This window comes from Arvicanthis niloticus, chromosome 6 (genome assembly GCF_011762505.2).
Source record: "Arvicanthis niloticus isolate mArvNil1 chromosome 6, mArvNil1.pat.X, whole genome shotgun sequence".
NCBI lineage: Eukaryota > Metazoa > Chordata > Mammalia > Rodentia > Muridae > Arvicanthis > Arvicanthis niloticus.
Genome location: NC_047663.1, coordinates 85126904 through 85140811, shown reverse-complemented (window position 1 = coordinate 85140811; position 13908 = coordinate 85126904). Strand labels below are relative to the sequence as shown.

Here is a 13908-nt window from a genome sequence, read left to right as displayed (position 1 = left end):
AACCGGTGCCTGGGTTCAGATCAGTGATACTGAAAGCATCCAGGGGAAGGGTGGGAGTGTTCAGCTCAGGCAGATGAGTTAGACCAGAGGTGCTGACTAGAGCTATGCACCATGCTCCTGCAGCCCATATTAATGAGTGGCACCCATGCAGTCCAACAACACTGCCTATACCACAAGAGTCTTTCTAGGCTCCTGAGTGAGCTGTGGGGGAGGGGCTGACATTTGCAGATACCGAGGCTCCCTTAAGAGAACAGTGTGTTTCTCTTCCCAAGGAGCTACTCTGTGGCAGCTTTTCTTTATTAGTCCCTTGGGAATGAGAATAAAGTCATGGTTGCCTGCAGGGTTTTATTAATAACAAGGATGGCTTTCCAAACCCTCCCAAGGACCCCCTGTAGTTTACTGATTTCTTATTCGGCAATAAAGAAAAATGACATTATGTCCACTTGCAGGAAAGACAATGCACCCGGAGATGGTTGTAGTAAGTGAAATTAACCAGACTTAGAAATACAAATATCACCTGTTTTCTCTCATATGCAAAATCTAGAATTAAACACACACACACACGCATTTACACATACATAATGTGAAAGTACATTGTAACTATGAGGGGGAGGAGTCTAAAGAGAAAGATGCAGGAGAAACTAGAGAGGGTAATTGGAGAGGAGACAAAATACATTATATTTTTTTTCCTCCTATGTAGAATCTAGCTTATACCTACACAGATACATGTATGCAACCTATAAAACTTCATTAGGGAGTCTATTGCTATGATAAAACACCATGACCAAAAGAAATTTGGGGAGGAGTTTATTTCATTTTATAACTCCCAGGTCACGCACCATCCCTGAGGGAAGTCAGGACAGGAATTCAGGGAAGGAACCTGGAGGCAGGAATTGAAGCAGAGACCATGGTGAAGTGCAAGTTTACTGGCTTAGCCTCATAGCTTGCTTAGCCTACTTTCTTATAGCACCCAATACCAGCCAAACATTCACACTGTTGATAGTGAGCTGGGCCCTCCCATAGCAACCATCAATCTAGAAAGTGCCCCATAGGCTTGCCCACAGGGTAGTCTGGAAGGGGCATCTTCTCAATTGAGGGATGAATGGGATCAAAGGCCTTTGCAGCTCCAGGCTCTGGGTATCCTCCCCTTGAGGGCTGTCCTCTCATAGGCTCTGCAGACTCATTGATCAGTGCCTGGCCAATGTCCATCATAGAACTGGGGAATGCGACCTATTTCTGAATCCATGTAAAGCCATAGCTCAGAAACCAGTACAGAAATGATACATAGCTCACAGATCAATACAGCTGGGTATTTGAACCTTAGACTTAAACATGCTGAAAGGGACCTTATAAAAAAGGTCTATATTTAGAGGATAGTCCTTCCGTTGCTTCTGAATGTGTTTCATTTGTAGTTCAGCCTGCCTGAGAAGTCAGTCTACAAATGCCTGGTGGACATCAGCCATGTGTGTGGCCACTCGGGTTCGGTTGAACATATCAACCACAATTTAAGGATTTTTAAGATTTAAGATTTGATGACTCCATGTGGCAGGAGCTAGGACCTGTTCTGCTGGCTTCCATTATTGTTGCGGCTCAGACTTGTGTGCAGCCACAGACACCTGCCCCAGACACTGAATTTGGCAGCTAATGATACAAGAGTACAAGAAACTCATCTCCTTTGGCTCTAGATAGAAAGGAATCATCCCTACCAACTAAAATTCCACTTATCAACTGTTTCTCTTCTATTCACATCCAGTTGCATCCTGTGTGTTGATGCAGGAGAATCCTCACCCACACAGTGTTCATGTGCAGTGCATACAAAGAAAACTGACAGGGGAACAAATATTGGGAGCTAGATCAGCAATTATACACACGGGACAAAAGAACAAAGAAGTATCTGGAACCCATCCTGCCAATAATCATGGGATTCCTCTCCAGATGGCTTTAGAACTCAAAAGCATTGACATTCTGCTTTCTAGTTTCCAAGTAAGATGTCTTTGCTTATGGGAAAGTACCACAACCCCCCCCACCCCCGTGTCCTTATACATTCAGGAGAAACAGACCGTCCCTAAAGCCTCTGCAGTGAATAGGACACATAGCATCTAGTAGCTCTTGTTATGAGGCTGCAGGCGCTCTGTAGGTCAATGTGCATGTTAATTCAGAGGAAACATTTAAGATTATTTCTTTGCTGCTGTAAAGACATCATTTCTTGTCCATGTTAGTGATATCTCATATGCTTGAAATTCAAGTAATGCTAGCCCCATGCCCAGGAAACCAGAAGCCACTGGGTACAAAAAAAAAAACATCACCCTGAAGGGTTAGAAGTTCTACAAAATGATGTGCTTAGAGGTAGAGAAAAAAGAAAATAAGCAAATTTACTTTGTTCAAGAACATGGAAGAGGAATCTGAAAGTGAAAAGACAAGAATGAAATGAAGAGAGACAGAGGGAGAAAGAAAAGAAAATAATACTAAAAGGAAGAATGGAAGAAGAGATGGTGAAACAAAAGGTAAGAACTATTCTTACAGACCAAATGTTCTCTCTCGAAAGAAGACATGAGAAATCCTGACTTGACCTGTATAACTGGAACTACAAAATCTGATTCCTTGAATTCCAAGAAAGTCAACTCTTACAAAGACCAGAATCCACAGCTGGTTCACGACTAATTTTAAAAACAAACCAACAAACAAAAAACAATACTATCCAAACTTGCAAGAATAATCCCCAAGATTTAACTAGCTGGAAAACTAAAGGATTTGGAACCGATATTTCACTTCTTAAATAAACTAAGGCATACAGGTATCATTCTATTCTTTATCTGAAATTTCAGTGTTTTAGGAAAATTCCAAAGGAGACACCTTGTTGAGTGTGAAACCAGGGCCATCCATCCCCTGTCACTTTCAGGTGATAGGTGGAGACCTCACCTTTAATAAGGCATCTCTTAAGCCAAAGCCTATACTGCAAGTAACTGGCCTTAACCACGACGCACAAGAGCTCAGACACACAGTTCACAGAGTCCCCCAGCCACGCCATCTGATTAAGATCTTAACACGTGACCTAAGACTGTTCTTGGCTTAAAGTTTTGCAGGAATGAGAAGGAATCAAGAGCAGCTTCCACTGATAGAATATGTAGCCCCCACACAGTGGAAAATGACTCAGAAGTGACCAGCGAGATGAAAGCAGAGCCCAGATCCAGATGGGGTGGGTGTGTCCTATGACACCTAACTACCTAGCCACAGCCACACCTGTGCCCCATCTACTCCTTGGGTTTTTCAGTATTACGAACTAAAATGAAGTCTTGTGTCTCTTCTTAGTCAATTTCAGTTGAGTAGTCTTTATTCATGCTAATAAGATTCTAAAGCAATATAACCTTTAATACAGTTCTTCGTGTTATGGTGACCCTCCCCAACTATAAAATTATTCTTCTTGTTACTTTGTTACCGTAATTTTGTTACTGTTATGAACTGTAATGTAAATATCTGTTTTCCGATGGTCGTAGGCAACCCCTGTGAAAGAGTTGTTTGACCCTCCCCCGGCAAAGGAGTCATGACTCACAGGTTAAAAATTGCTGGTCTAGACACCATAACCTTTGAAGATTTTTTTTTCTTAGTTCCAATAATCTAATGAACATTTAATCCACACTACCTAACTTTACCATACACTTACATAAATGTATTATATTTGAATATCTCCATCCCTAGTGTCCTTCAGGAACACAGCCAAGCTCTGATCCTGATCATCAAAGTCCTGCAAGGTTCTCTAACACACAATCACCCTTGCTGGCTGTGAGAAACTCTAGGGTAGGCAGCAGAGCCTCAGAAACCAATTCATCTACCACCAATTCGCCTATGAGAGCCACGGGAATGGCAAATCGCTTGAGTTCTGCTCTTCCCGGCCAGCCCCTCCAACATTAAACACAGACTTCTAGAAATCTTCCTTAAATAATCTTAACTCGAATGAAGAATATCAAACAAAATAAACTAGTCTCAAATCATGTAGGTCACAGTCACCGGGCGAAGCATCACTGTCCTGTGGTATTACTCCCTATGTCTTTACCAAATGAGCTAAGAGAATAAAATTATTATATATTCATGATCTCTAGACTAGATTTGAATTTTCAAGGTTTCTTTTTTTAAATCAAACTCTAGCTATATTTTTTTTCCTGTCTGTCCTTGTTTTGTCTTGTTTTTGGTACTAGGGATAAAGCCTAGGGCCACATAGATGATCTACAAACCCTCTACCACCAAGCCAGATCACCAATCCTGGTGTAATTTCTTTAAAAAAAAAAAAAAAAAAAAAAAAAAAAAAAATTCTTCTAGTTTCAATAAGAGAAAAAATCTCCTACAGTAAGAAAATATTATTGTGTTGTGTTGTATTGATTGCAGTGCTAATCAATCTGTCTCACACAACAAATACTTACTGTGAGAATAATGTCCTCGACCGAACAATGAACTTGAACACGTATTCTAAAGCTTTGAGAGTTCTGAGGATGGGTTCACACTGCTCCCCCCTGCTGGAGGTATCCAAGTAAGTCTTCAGCACCGTCATCAATTTCCTGAATAAGGAATAATATTTTCAAAATACATCTCTTTCTCATCCACAGCATGGTAATTAGTTTGCTCGGGAAATTATAAGGCATTCAATCGAAGGTTAAAGGTGGCGGTGCAGCAAAGCTCACGACTCATTTGCAAGCATAAAAATAACTGCTTCAAAATATATTTATTACAGAGGATGAATAAGTATTTCCTGCCCATTAAAAAAAAAAAAAAAAAAAAGCCCAGCAAAGATAAAGTAGTGAGGGAAAAAAAAATAATCTTTTGACGAGGAAAAGAACTAGGCATAATCAGGAATGAGTGAGAATGAGGGTAATAATGTCTTTTTCAAGTTCTTCTATATAGATATATTATTGTTAATTATCATGGAGCATCTTTGCTTAGAAACTTTCTGCAGCTATTCATCACTGGTAGGTTAGACTTTGGAATACCTGACCCATCTTTCAAGGTAAGCTGGCTGCCACCGAATTTTCCTGTGGGTTTCCATCTTTGACCCTGAGGGTCTCCTACATCCAATCAACACTGAGCTTCTGAGCATGCGTACTGGTGCTCACAGGTAACCATAAACAACAGTTGAGTTGCTGAGTGATCCGATAAACTACTTGTTTATTTGCCACGGTAAACTATTCACCCAGTCTCTGGGGTTTTGGTTATTTTTAGGATATGTGAATCAGCCAACCCGTGCTTAGATGTTTAGAAAAGGGAAAGTTCACCCGGACTAGTGTCAATAGAGAATGCTCCAGTTCCCTGTGCCCCGTGTATCTTGCCAGGACAAACACAGGTGCATAGGAAATCCCTGTACACAGTTACTTACTTGTAGGCCAAGGTAGCACTGAAATGCTGTTGGATGTAAGCCTCCAATACTGTGTTAAAATGCTGGAATTTCCGGTCTGCAATGAGTCCTATTATGTAGATCTGAGGAAGAGTCAGAATTACTGGGGGTGCTCTGGGAGGGTACCCAGAGCCTGTTCACCTGGTACAACTGAACCCTTGTCACAATTCTTTCGCCTGAGAGTTAATCCCTCTAATGAATAATGAATCCTTTTCACTAATACATTGTCTCTACCAAAAAAAAAAAAAAAAAAAAAAAAAAAAAAAAAAAAAAAAAAAAAAAAAAAAGAAAAGAAAAGAAAAAAGAAAAAGAAAAAAGAAAAAAGAAAGAGAGAATATTTCAAAAAGTATGCTTTGGGGTATTAGAAGATAAAAGGATTTCCTACTCAACTAAGAGAATCTCAGGTTGTCGTTAAGACTGCCTTCTTTGTTGCAGGACTTCCAGAGTCAGATCTATGCTTCTGTGCGTTATGATTCTCCAGGAGGTTCATGCAACATTCAGCACTTCCTTTGGTAATTTAATCAAAGGACCTTTAGTCATGAAACAACTTTCCTGTCAGGCTAGCATTCTAGGGGACCTTCCCAAATTGAGCTTGAGAAAGCCAATTATCTCCAAGCATCCCTTTCCAGAATACAAACATCCATGACCCAGGAGTATTGCACAAATCAAGAGTTTGCTGGTTCCTAACAACCCTAACAGTCTTTTCTTCCTTTAAATTATATTAAATGTATTAAGTAATTTATTGATCGACAGTGATGGGAGGTGAAGCCCAGAGCCTCCACATGCTCGTAAGCATTCTAACACAGGGCTATCCTTTCAGCCCCAGATGGTTCCCATAATTCTTTTTACATAGCATAGAGAAAATTGGAGTTGCAAGAGAGACATTAAGAGTGAGACCATATGGGAGTCTGGATGGCGGTACACTGTGAAAAGTTCACTGGGAAGAGCGAAATGACCCTGGTTAATTATAAGACGTCAAGAAGAGATGGTAAAACAGATAGGGTAGCATCTAGGTGCTTTATAACCTGGCCTCAGACAGCTCCTGACAATCCTGAGAAGCCAAGGTAGTCATTTAACACTCCCCAGTCTCATGCACTGTCAATCAGACATCAAAAACCTGACAACACTTATCCCCCACATCCACCCAGATCAACTGCCAAGCCTCAGACTCTCAAATGAACTGAAGACACTGAAACAGCTACTCAGTCTTGCCAAAGGTTCTAAAACCTCTCAATATTCATGGGAAGAACCACAAGGCCCATATGTTCTGTTTTCTCACAGTGAGACAAGCATTCAAACCTGATGTTGCCGAATGGTTATCCCGACTCTCTTACCAAAGCATCAAAGACAAGGATGTCATACTCGTTACTCTGGGAGTGTTCCATCATGATGTTGAAGAGGGCATCCAGAGTGTCCTGGAGGAACTGGATAAGGAAGGACGGTTGTATTCAGAAAGAGGGCAAATAGTCCACAAATCTCATCATAGTGTGTCCTTTCAAGAGAACACGCCCACTCAGCCACAGTCAAGGTACTCAGAGAAGTTTCCTGAATAAGCCGCAGGACTTGGAATGACGTGACCCCACATCAGTGACACATATATACATATTATGATATTTCCCATGACAGGATTCTGCACCATACAGAAGAGTAAATCACTTCAATGTGCAGCAATGAGGAAGCCTCTACAAACATTGCATTAAATAAAATAACTCAAACATTCAATGTTCACCCTCAGTTACTCTGTATTTATGAACTCCAAGGGCAAGGAAAAACAACATCAGCACCACCACCAACAACACCCAATTGATGTTGATGATGGTCAGCATAATGGTGTCTCCTCTGGTGGTGATATATGAGGAACCCTCTGCAAACCAACCAAGATCCTGGCACCTTCATTACCACAAGCTAGATGAGGTGCACATGTATAAGAATTCTTTGAGATGCACTTGGCACTTCTCCATACCTGTAATACAGGCATGTGTATATGCATACATATAGGTATATATAATATGTATATAACATATAATAATGTTGCATGTATATAATAACAAAATAAAATAACTAAATGTTTTCAAAGAAGAAAATAATAGAAAATAAGAAGACAATGTAATACACCCCCTCAAGCCTACTCTAAGCTGCCCAAAGACAACAGATCTGGGGGAATTCCCTTGCCATTCCTAAATTAGGTAGATTGATCAATGGTGTGTATTTAAAGCATTGATCAGGCAATTCTGCCACTGTTTCTCCAGGTTTGGGCAATTAAATAAAACTTGACTCCCTCTACTCTCCTAAGGATAAGTAAATACATTTTCCATGGCCACTCAAGACCCAAAGTAATCATACAACGATGTCTGATCTCTGCTTTCTATCTATTTCAAGTTCTTGATGGAAACACCATCACCAGGACCACTGAGAAATCCTTTGCAATTCCTAGCACTGCAGAAGAGAGCTGGTTTAATTAGGCCTGCTGTTCAGACACATTACATTCTCTGCTACCACGAGGAAGCAGTATCTGGCATTTGCATTGTTTTCTATTTGCTTTGCTTAAGATGTAAAACCTGGTGTCTTTCTCCTGCTCATCTTTAATATATGCTTTCCCAGAAGCACAAAATAAATATTTTTTTGTATTTCTACCAATATGCATATAGTACTGAGACCAGACTGCTACTATATTATTATGTATCATAGTGTGTAACAGCAAGAATATTAGTTAACATATATTGAATCTCTCGTGTTTCATATGCTGTAGCTCACCTATTATTATGCACTAAGGATAAGAGACTGTACTGGGTAATTTTTAAATGTTATCGCTTCAAAGGCTCATAACAATCCTGAGAAATGTGTCATAGTCATAATATTATGACATAAGCTATGGGAGTTGGAGAGTTGAGATCTGCATCCAAGGCTGTTTATTTCCAAGGCCCAATTCAGCCAGTGGTTTTGATGCCCAAAGTTCATGTCTGCCTGGATTTCCCAACAGAGATTCCTCATGGTGGATTGGTGCCACATGCTGTCATCAGAGGTCAAGTCGTCTGACTCCATCAAAATGTCTCACCATTACGGCTCTGACACTGGTGGATGAATCCAAGCAAAGTCCCACTGACCTTCACGACTTCCTCTCCATCCACAATCTTCAGCTTCTCTAGGTTCTCCTGGAGCAATTGTGGCTTCATGCGCCATTTCAGCAAGCCAAGCAAACCCACTAGGAGAAGAATCCGGGAAGAGACTCGTCATCACTGGCTAAACCGTCCACACCTGGCCTCCCCTAGGCTTTATGCACCACAGAATCAGCCCCCCAGTGGTTCCATTACCGTTCTGGGTGAGCTTTGTGGAACACACCAGGGTGGAAATGGAGAACACATCTCGGGAGCTGACAGAAAGGCCCCCAACGCTGCTGGAGCTCCGGCTCAGAGTGGCTCCCTTGTTTTCCATGTGGTGTCGATAAGAAGGAAGTGTCAGGTAAGCGCTGGCATCTTCCATTTTCTTGCTGTCTCCCTAGAAACAACACTTTGGTTACTGCTCCAGGGCAAGACCACATATGCAATGCCACATAGTGCCTGTAATGGTTGAATAATATACACTGTAATGTGGAAAGTTCAGAAACAGCAAGGAAATCATCAGAGAAGCAATATGAGGTAGGATTGTTTTCCCACAAAGCAGGTAGGAATCCGCAAATCACATTAATAGAAAGGCCGTGGCTCTATAGCTTGTATTAAGGGATTATAAGAGAGTTGAAACTCCCAGAACATGACAGAATCCATCTTAAATTTTTGAGACAAAAGAAAATGTAGATGCCCATCATTCTGAACTAGGAGTTAGTGACAAAGGACATAGGTCTGAACCTTCTCTGTCACTGAAGTTCATGTCACCTTGGATTCATCTTTTGACCTCTCTGGGTCACTTTCTTATACATAAATGGAGTCGTATGGTTTCTAAGAAGAGAGTAGGCATTCTAGGAGACCATGCCTACTGTGTCCTCCCTCTGCAACAGGAGCTATGCCAGGTCCCTTTCCTGCCTCGGTTTACCCTGTGTAAGGCTCGTAATCATTTGAAACACATCCTGCTACCCTCAGTGCTCAGATGAGGAAAAGGAGGTTTGATGCAGTTAAGCGAAAAGGAAAATGAGTTCTTGCTGCTCTTCTGACCCCAAGACATTCACAGACTGTTGGCAAAGAAAGACTTTCAAGCCAAGAAGAACCCCAGTGTGAAGCAGGAGCAAACAGAGGCTGTAGAACAGAGGAGCTCTGTGGGAAAGGCAGAGTCTCAGAGAAAAGTATCATGGTGTGGTTATGGCGGCCATGTTCAACATGTGTGTTGGAGCAAGTGGAGCAGAGGAATCTGAGGCGAAGCTCTGGCCCTCGCTGAGCTCTTAGCTATGCCCACTTCATGGCTCCATGCTTTGCCTCCAGCCTGGGCCTGATAGTTGGTTGCATCGTCCTGTTCTGAGAGCGGGAAAGCATGTAGGGAAGATCCCAGAAAACATTCCCCACACCATTTTGTGCACAGCCCAAGCCCGTGGAGGCAAAACTCAGAAGAGTGGGCATGTGTATACACTTTAGAGCTTACACAGCCCCTTCATCTTAATGAATGAGACCCTACATCTCCCGCTGTAAACGCTCAGTGTGTCTTGAATGTGACCGTCACTACCAACTGCTAACCTGACATGATCTAGGATCCCTTAGAAGATAAGTCTCAGGGCACGACTCTGAGGGAGTTCCATGTCCTAGTTAATCAATCAGCTCTGATGGCACATATCTTTAATCCCAGCTCTTAGGAGGCAGAGGCAAAGGCAGGCAGATGTCTGTGAGTTCCAGGTCAGCCTGGTCTACATATGGAGTTCCAGGCAGACCAGTGGGATTCCATAGTGAAGCCCTGTCTCAAAAAAATAGTAATATAATAAATCATGGATTGGATTGATTGAAGTTGGGAAGCCTACTCTAGACGTGGTAACATCTAGGTCTCTAATTACTGGCAGTTATCTCCTGCTTGCTAACAGGGATGTAATGTGACCAGCTGCCTGAAGTTTCTCTCTCCATGACCTTCCAACCATGATGGATTTTACTCTGGAATTATGAATCCAAGTAACCCTCCCTCCCTCCCTCCCTCCCTCCCTCCCTCCCTCCCTCCCTCCCTCCCTCCTTTCCTTCCTTCCTTCCTCTCTCCCACCTTTCCTCCCTTCTTTCCTCCCTCTTTTTTCCTCCCACCCTCCCTCCTTCCCTTCCTTCCTTCCTTTAGCATTTTGCCAGGTATTTTATCATAGTAGTGAGAGAAGTAACTAATCTAGTTTCCAACATTTTCATGTGCTGGACACCTGCTAGCTAGTGCAGAGTTGAAATCATAAGAGCTTTTAGAGATCCTTGGGCCACTGGAGCACTGACCTTGGAAGGAATGAAGGAAGCTCTTATTGGGATCCTGGTTACTTCTCAAGAAAGGATTGTTATCAAATCCTGAGCTTGGCCACACCAAATCTGACTTCCTGTTTGGGATGCTAGATCTTTCTCACACATAATCTCTTGGCAATGGTGTGACACAGTCAATACGGCTCTCATCAGAGCTTAGTGCGGGCGCTGTGTCCTCCATGTGCCACTGACCTCTTTGATTACAGTGTAGCCTGCTTCAGGTGTTTTGTTATAGTATTATAGAGTATATTGCTTGTGAAAAATGACACAGAGCTGAAGCTTTTACTGAGTGACAGAGTGCTTTTCTCACATGGCACCTTGGTTCAGTCCCTGGGGATGTCCTCTCCCCATCTCCCATGAAGAAGGCAAAAAGGAGGAGGAAAGAGTAATGAAAAATAAAACTGAGACCTAGGAAGCTGTCAAAGGGACAGCAGGATCTGGGGCTCTAGGTTGTAACAATTACAGTGTAGCATCCTTCAAGTGTTTTCTACATATTCCTGACAAGGGCTCAGAGCTCTTTCCTCCTGGAACAATAACATTTCCACTATTCCACAGCATTGCCCACTGTGGGCACTACCACTCTTGGGTAAGTGGACCTGAGCTATATAAGAAAACTAGCTGAACATAAGCAACGAGCCAGCCAGTAACTAGCATCCTTCCATGGTTCCTGCTTCCAGATTCCTGCTTGACTTCCTGCCCCTCTTTTCATTTGCTGATACCTTGTATCTGGAAGTGTAAATGAAACAAAGCCCAGGTGAGGCCTTTGCTCACCACTGTCCTGTTTGTAAGCAACTGTTTCATCGCCTCCTCATAAGGATTCACTGAGGGCTCAAAAAAGGGGAAACAGAGATCCAGACAAGTGCAGATTTTGTCAAAGCTCATGAGCCCTGGTGAGTATGATTTCAGAGTTCCTGCTGTTAGTGGCCAAGCCATCCTGCTGCTACAGCTCTGCCCCTTGCAGGCCCTACTCCCCCATACCTTGAGAACCACCAACTCGTGATATCCGTCATGCAGGGTGGTTCCGTCTTCTTTCATGAGCTTCACATAGGACATGGCAAAGTTCTTTTCACCTTTATCTTTAGCTGCAGACAGCAGTGCAAGGCCAGAAGAAAAAGAAAATGAAAACTCTAAGAGCCAGCCAGCCAGCCATTCTGTCCCTCTCTATTTAATAGTACGGCAGGCATACCATGAATGGCATACTCACATTCTAGTGATGACCGGTGTCGAAACATGAACCGCAGATGGATCCTCTGCATGTCTTCAATAGGGACAGCCACCTCGGTGGGCAGAAACAACAGCTCAGGGGACAATGAGTATGAAGAGACACCAGCCCCGCCCAACCCCCACCTCAGCAGCCCGACCATTTAACTTGGAACAGTATGTGCTGATTTACTTCCCATCCATCAAGACTGATGAGCTGTAAATAAATTACATAAGAACTAGCTATAAGGAGAAAATAAAGTATCAGATGTAATCCATTTGGCAAATTACATCCCCAGCCAATGAAAAGAGGTCCATAAATTATAGCAAGGAAAAATGAATCTCTCAAAATTGATATAAAAGTCACATAACTATAGCATGTGTTTTGATGCAATGCAAGCAGCAGCATGCACATTTTTCCTGCATTGAAGCCAGATTTAGAAAATTAACAGTGACCATTTGGGGATTTGCTTGATGGCTCTCACATATGCAAATATAACTAGTAAAGCACTCTAATCATATATGTATATATGTGTATATGTGTGTGTTTCTATTTATTTATGCATAATATACATATACATATATGTAAATATATACATATATATATATTTAATTGTGTTTATATATGTGTGTATGTATATCTATTTATTCATGTATATTTACACATACATATATATTTAATCCAATGTGTATATCTAGACTCATCCTCTCTTTGGTTGACTCATATCTGATGCTTTTACTTTCAAGGCCTACGTGAGGACAATTGCCCACCAGTGACCTCAGCATCCTCCTCTAATGCAACCACCTCCAGTCCACAAGCATCTTTAACTGAAGTGCTTTCAGCCTGGCTTTTGAGCACACTGCTCCCTAAGTCTCATGGGCAGTTCAGGACAACACAGACAAGCTAGGCTATCTGCAAGGATAATACTTAGATTTGAAAGGAGGGTAAGCTTGCACCATGTGGCCAACTATTCAGTGACAAACCGAGGTGTGGGTTGTGACACTGTCTGTTTCAGAAAGTAAAATTTCAGACTGACAGTCTACCATTCTGCCTATGTTTCAGACTGAGCAAAAGAGCTGAAAGACTCATAGGTATCTGCACCTTCTTTTGTGCTCTCCCTTAAGACTGAGGGTTACCAAGAGCTACAACCATGCAGGCCACTAGCCCAGCTGAGGTATGGTAGTCCCTGCACCCAGTGAGCTCACATTCTACACAGGTGACAATAATAGTCGCATGGCAATGACTAGCATAGAAGGAGTCTAACCAGGGTCCAAGAGAGCACACAGAGCACGACACCTACCCAGTCTTTTTTCAGAGAGTATGTGCAGACAGACCGACTGTAGAAAAACAGGAACATAAGCAACAAAGCAAGGGCCGTGGTGTGAATAGCCATCACCAAATAGAAATCCTGTCTGTCTTGAGTCTGTAGTCAGAGCACCGGCCGAGGAAAGAATCTGCTAATATCTTAGCAAAGACAGTGGAAGCTTTGCTCATGCTTCACTGTTCAGTGAGTTGTCTCCTATGTCTTGTTCCAGCAGAGATGTTTCTCTGCTTATTCTAATGACCTGGCACCTTGGCTGCTTCTATCTAAAGCATTTTACAAAAGTCATCTTTGCCCTGGATAGACTCATATTTTCCTGGAAGCTTTGTCATTCTTCCCTATTGAATAAAACAACATAGGTTGCTAGGCACCATTTACAAGAAGACTATGGGATAACTCCACTTTGACTCAGTGATCAGGGTAGCTGGTGACCTGCTCATTGGCCACCATGCACATGCTACCAGACATAAGCTAAGTTACTGTTACAGAGCCCATGCAGGTGTTTCAGAGGACAGCATACAGAGGGTGATGACTTCTGTAACTCAGAGCCAAATACAGATGGTCCCAACATTCTGTATTCCTCCAGCAAATGTGGTCCAGAACTGGC

At 42.3% G+C, this 13908-nt stretch overlaps 1 protein-coding gene across 1 annotated transcript in view; it reads right to left on the bottom strand.

Annotated features, from left to right (window-relative positions):
* The window catches only part of Dock2 (dedicator of cytokinesis 2), a 409472-nt gene that overhangs the window by 316432 nt on the left and 79132 nt on the right, over positions 1-13908 (bottom strand). Inside the window, exons 16-22 of the mRNA XM_034506657.2 lie at positions 11984-12056; positions 11758-11861; positions 8692-8875; positions 8485-8582; positions 6715-6804; positions 5363-5463; positions 4416-4550 (exon numbers count right to left, since the gene is read on the bottom strand). Coding sequence (XP_034362548.1) covers positions 4416-4550; positions 5363-5463; positions 6715-6804; positions 8485-8582; positions 8692-8875; positions 11758-11861; positions 11984-12056 — 785 coding nt within the window. The remainder of the gene's footprint in view (positions 1-4415; positions 4551-5362; positions 5464-6714; positions 6805-8484; positions 8583-8691; positions 8876-11757; positions 11862-11983; positions 12057-13908) is intronic.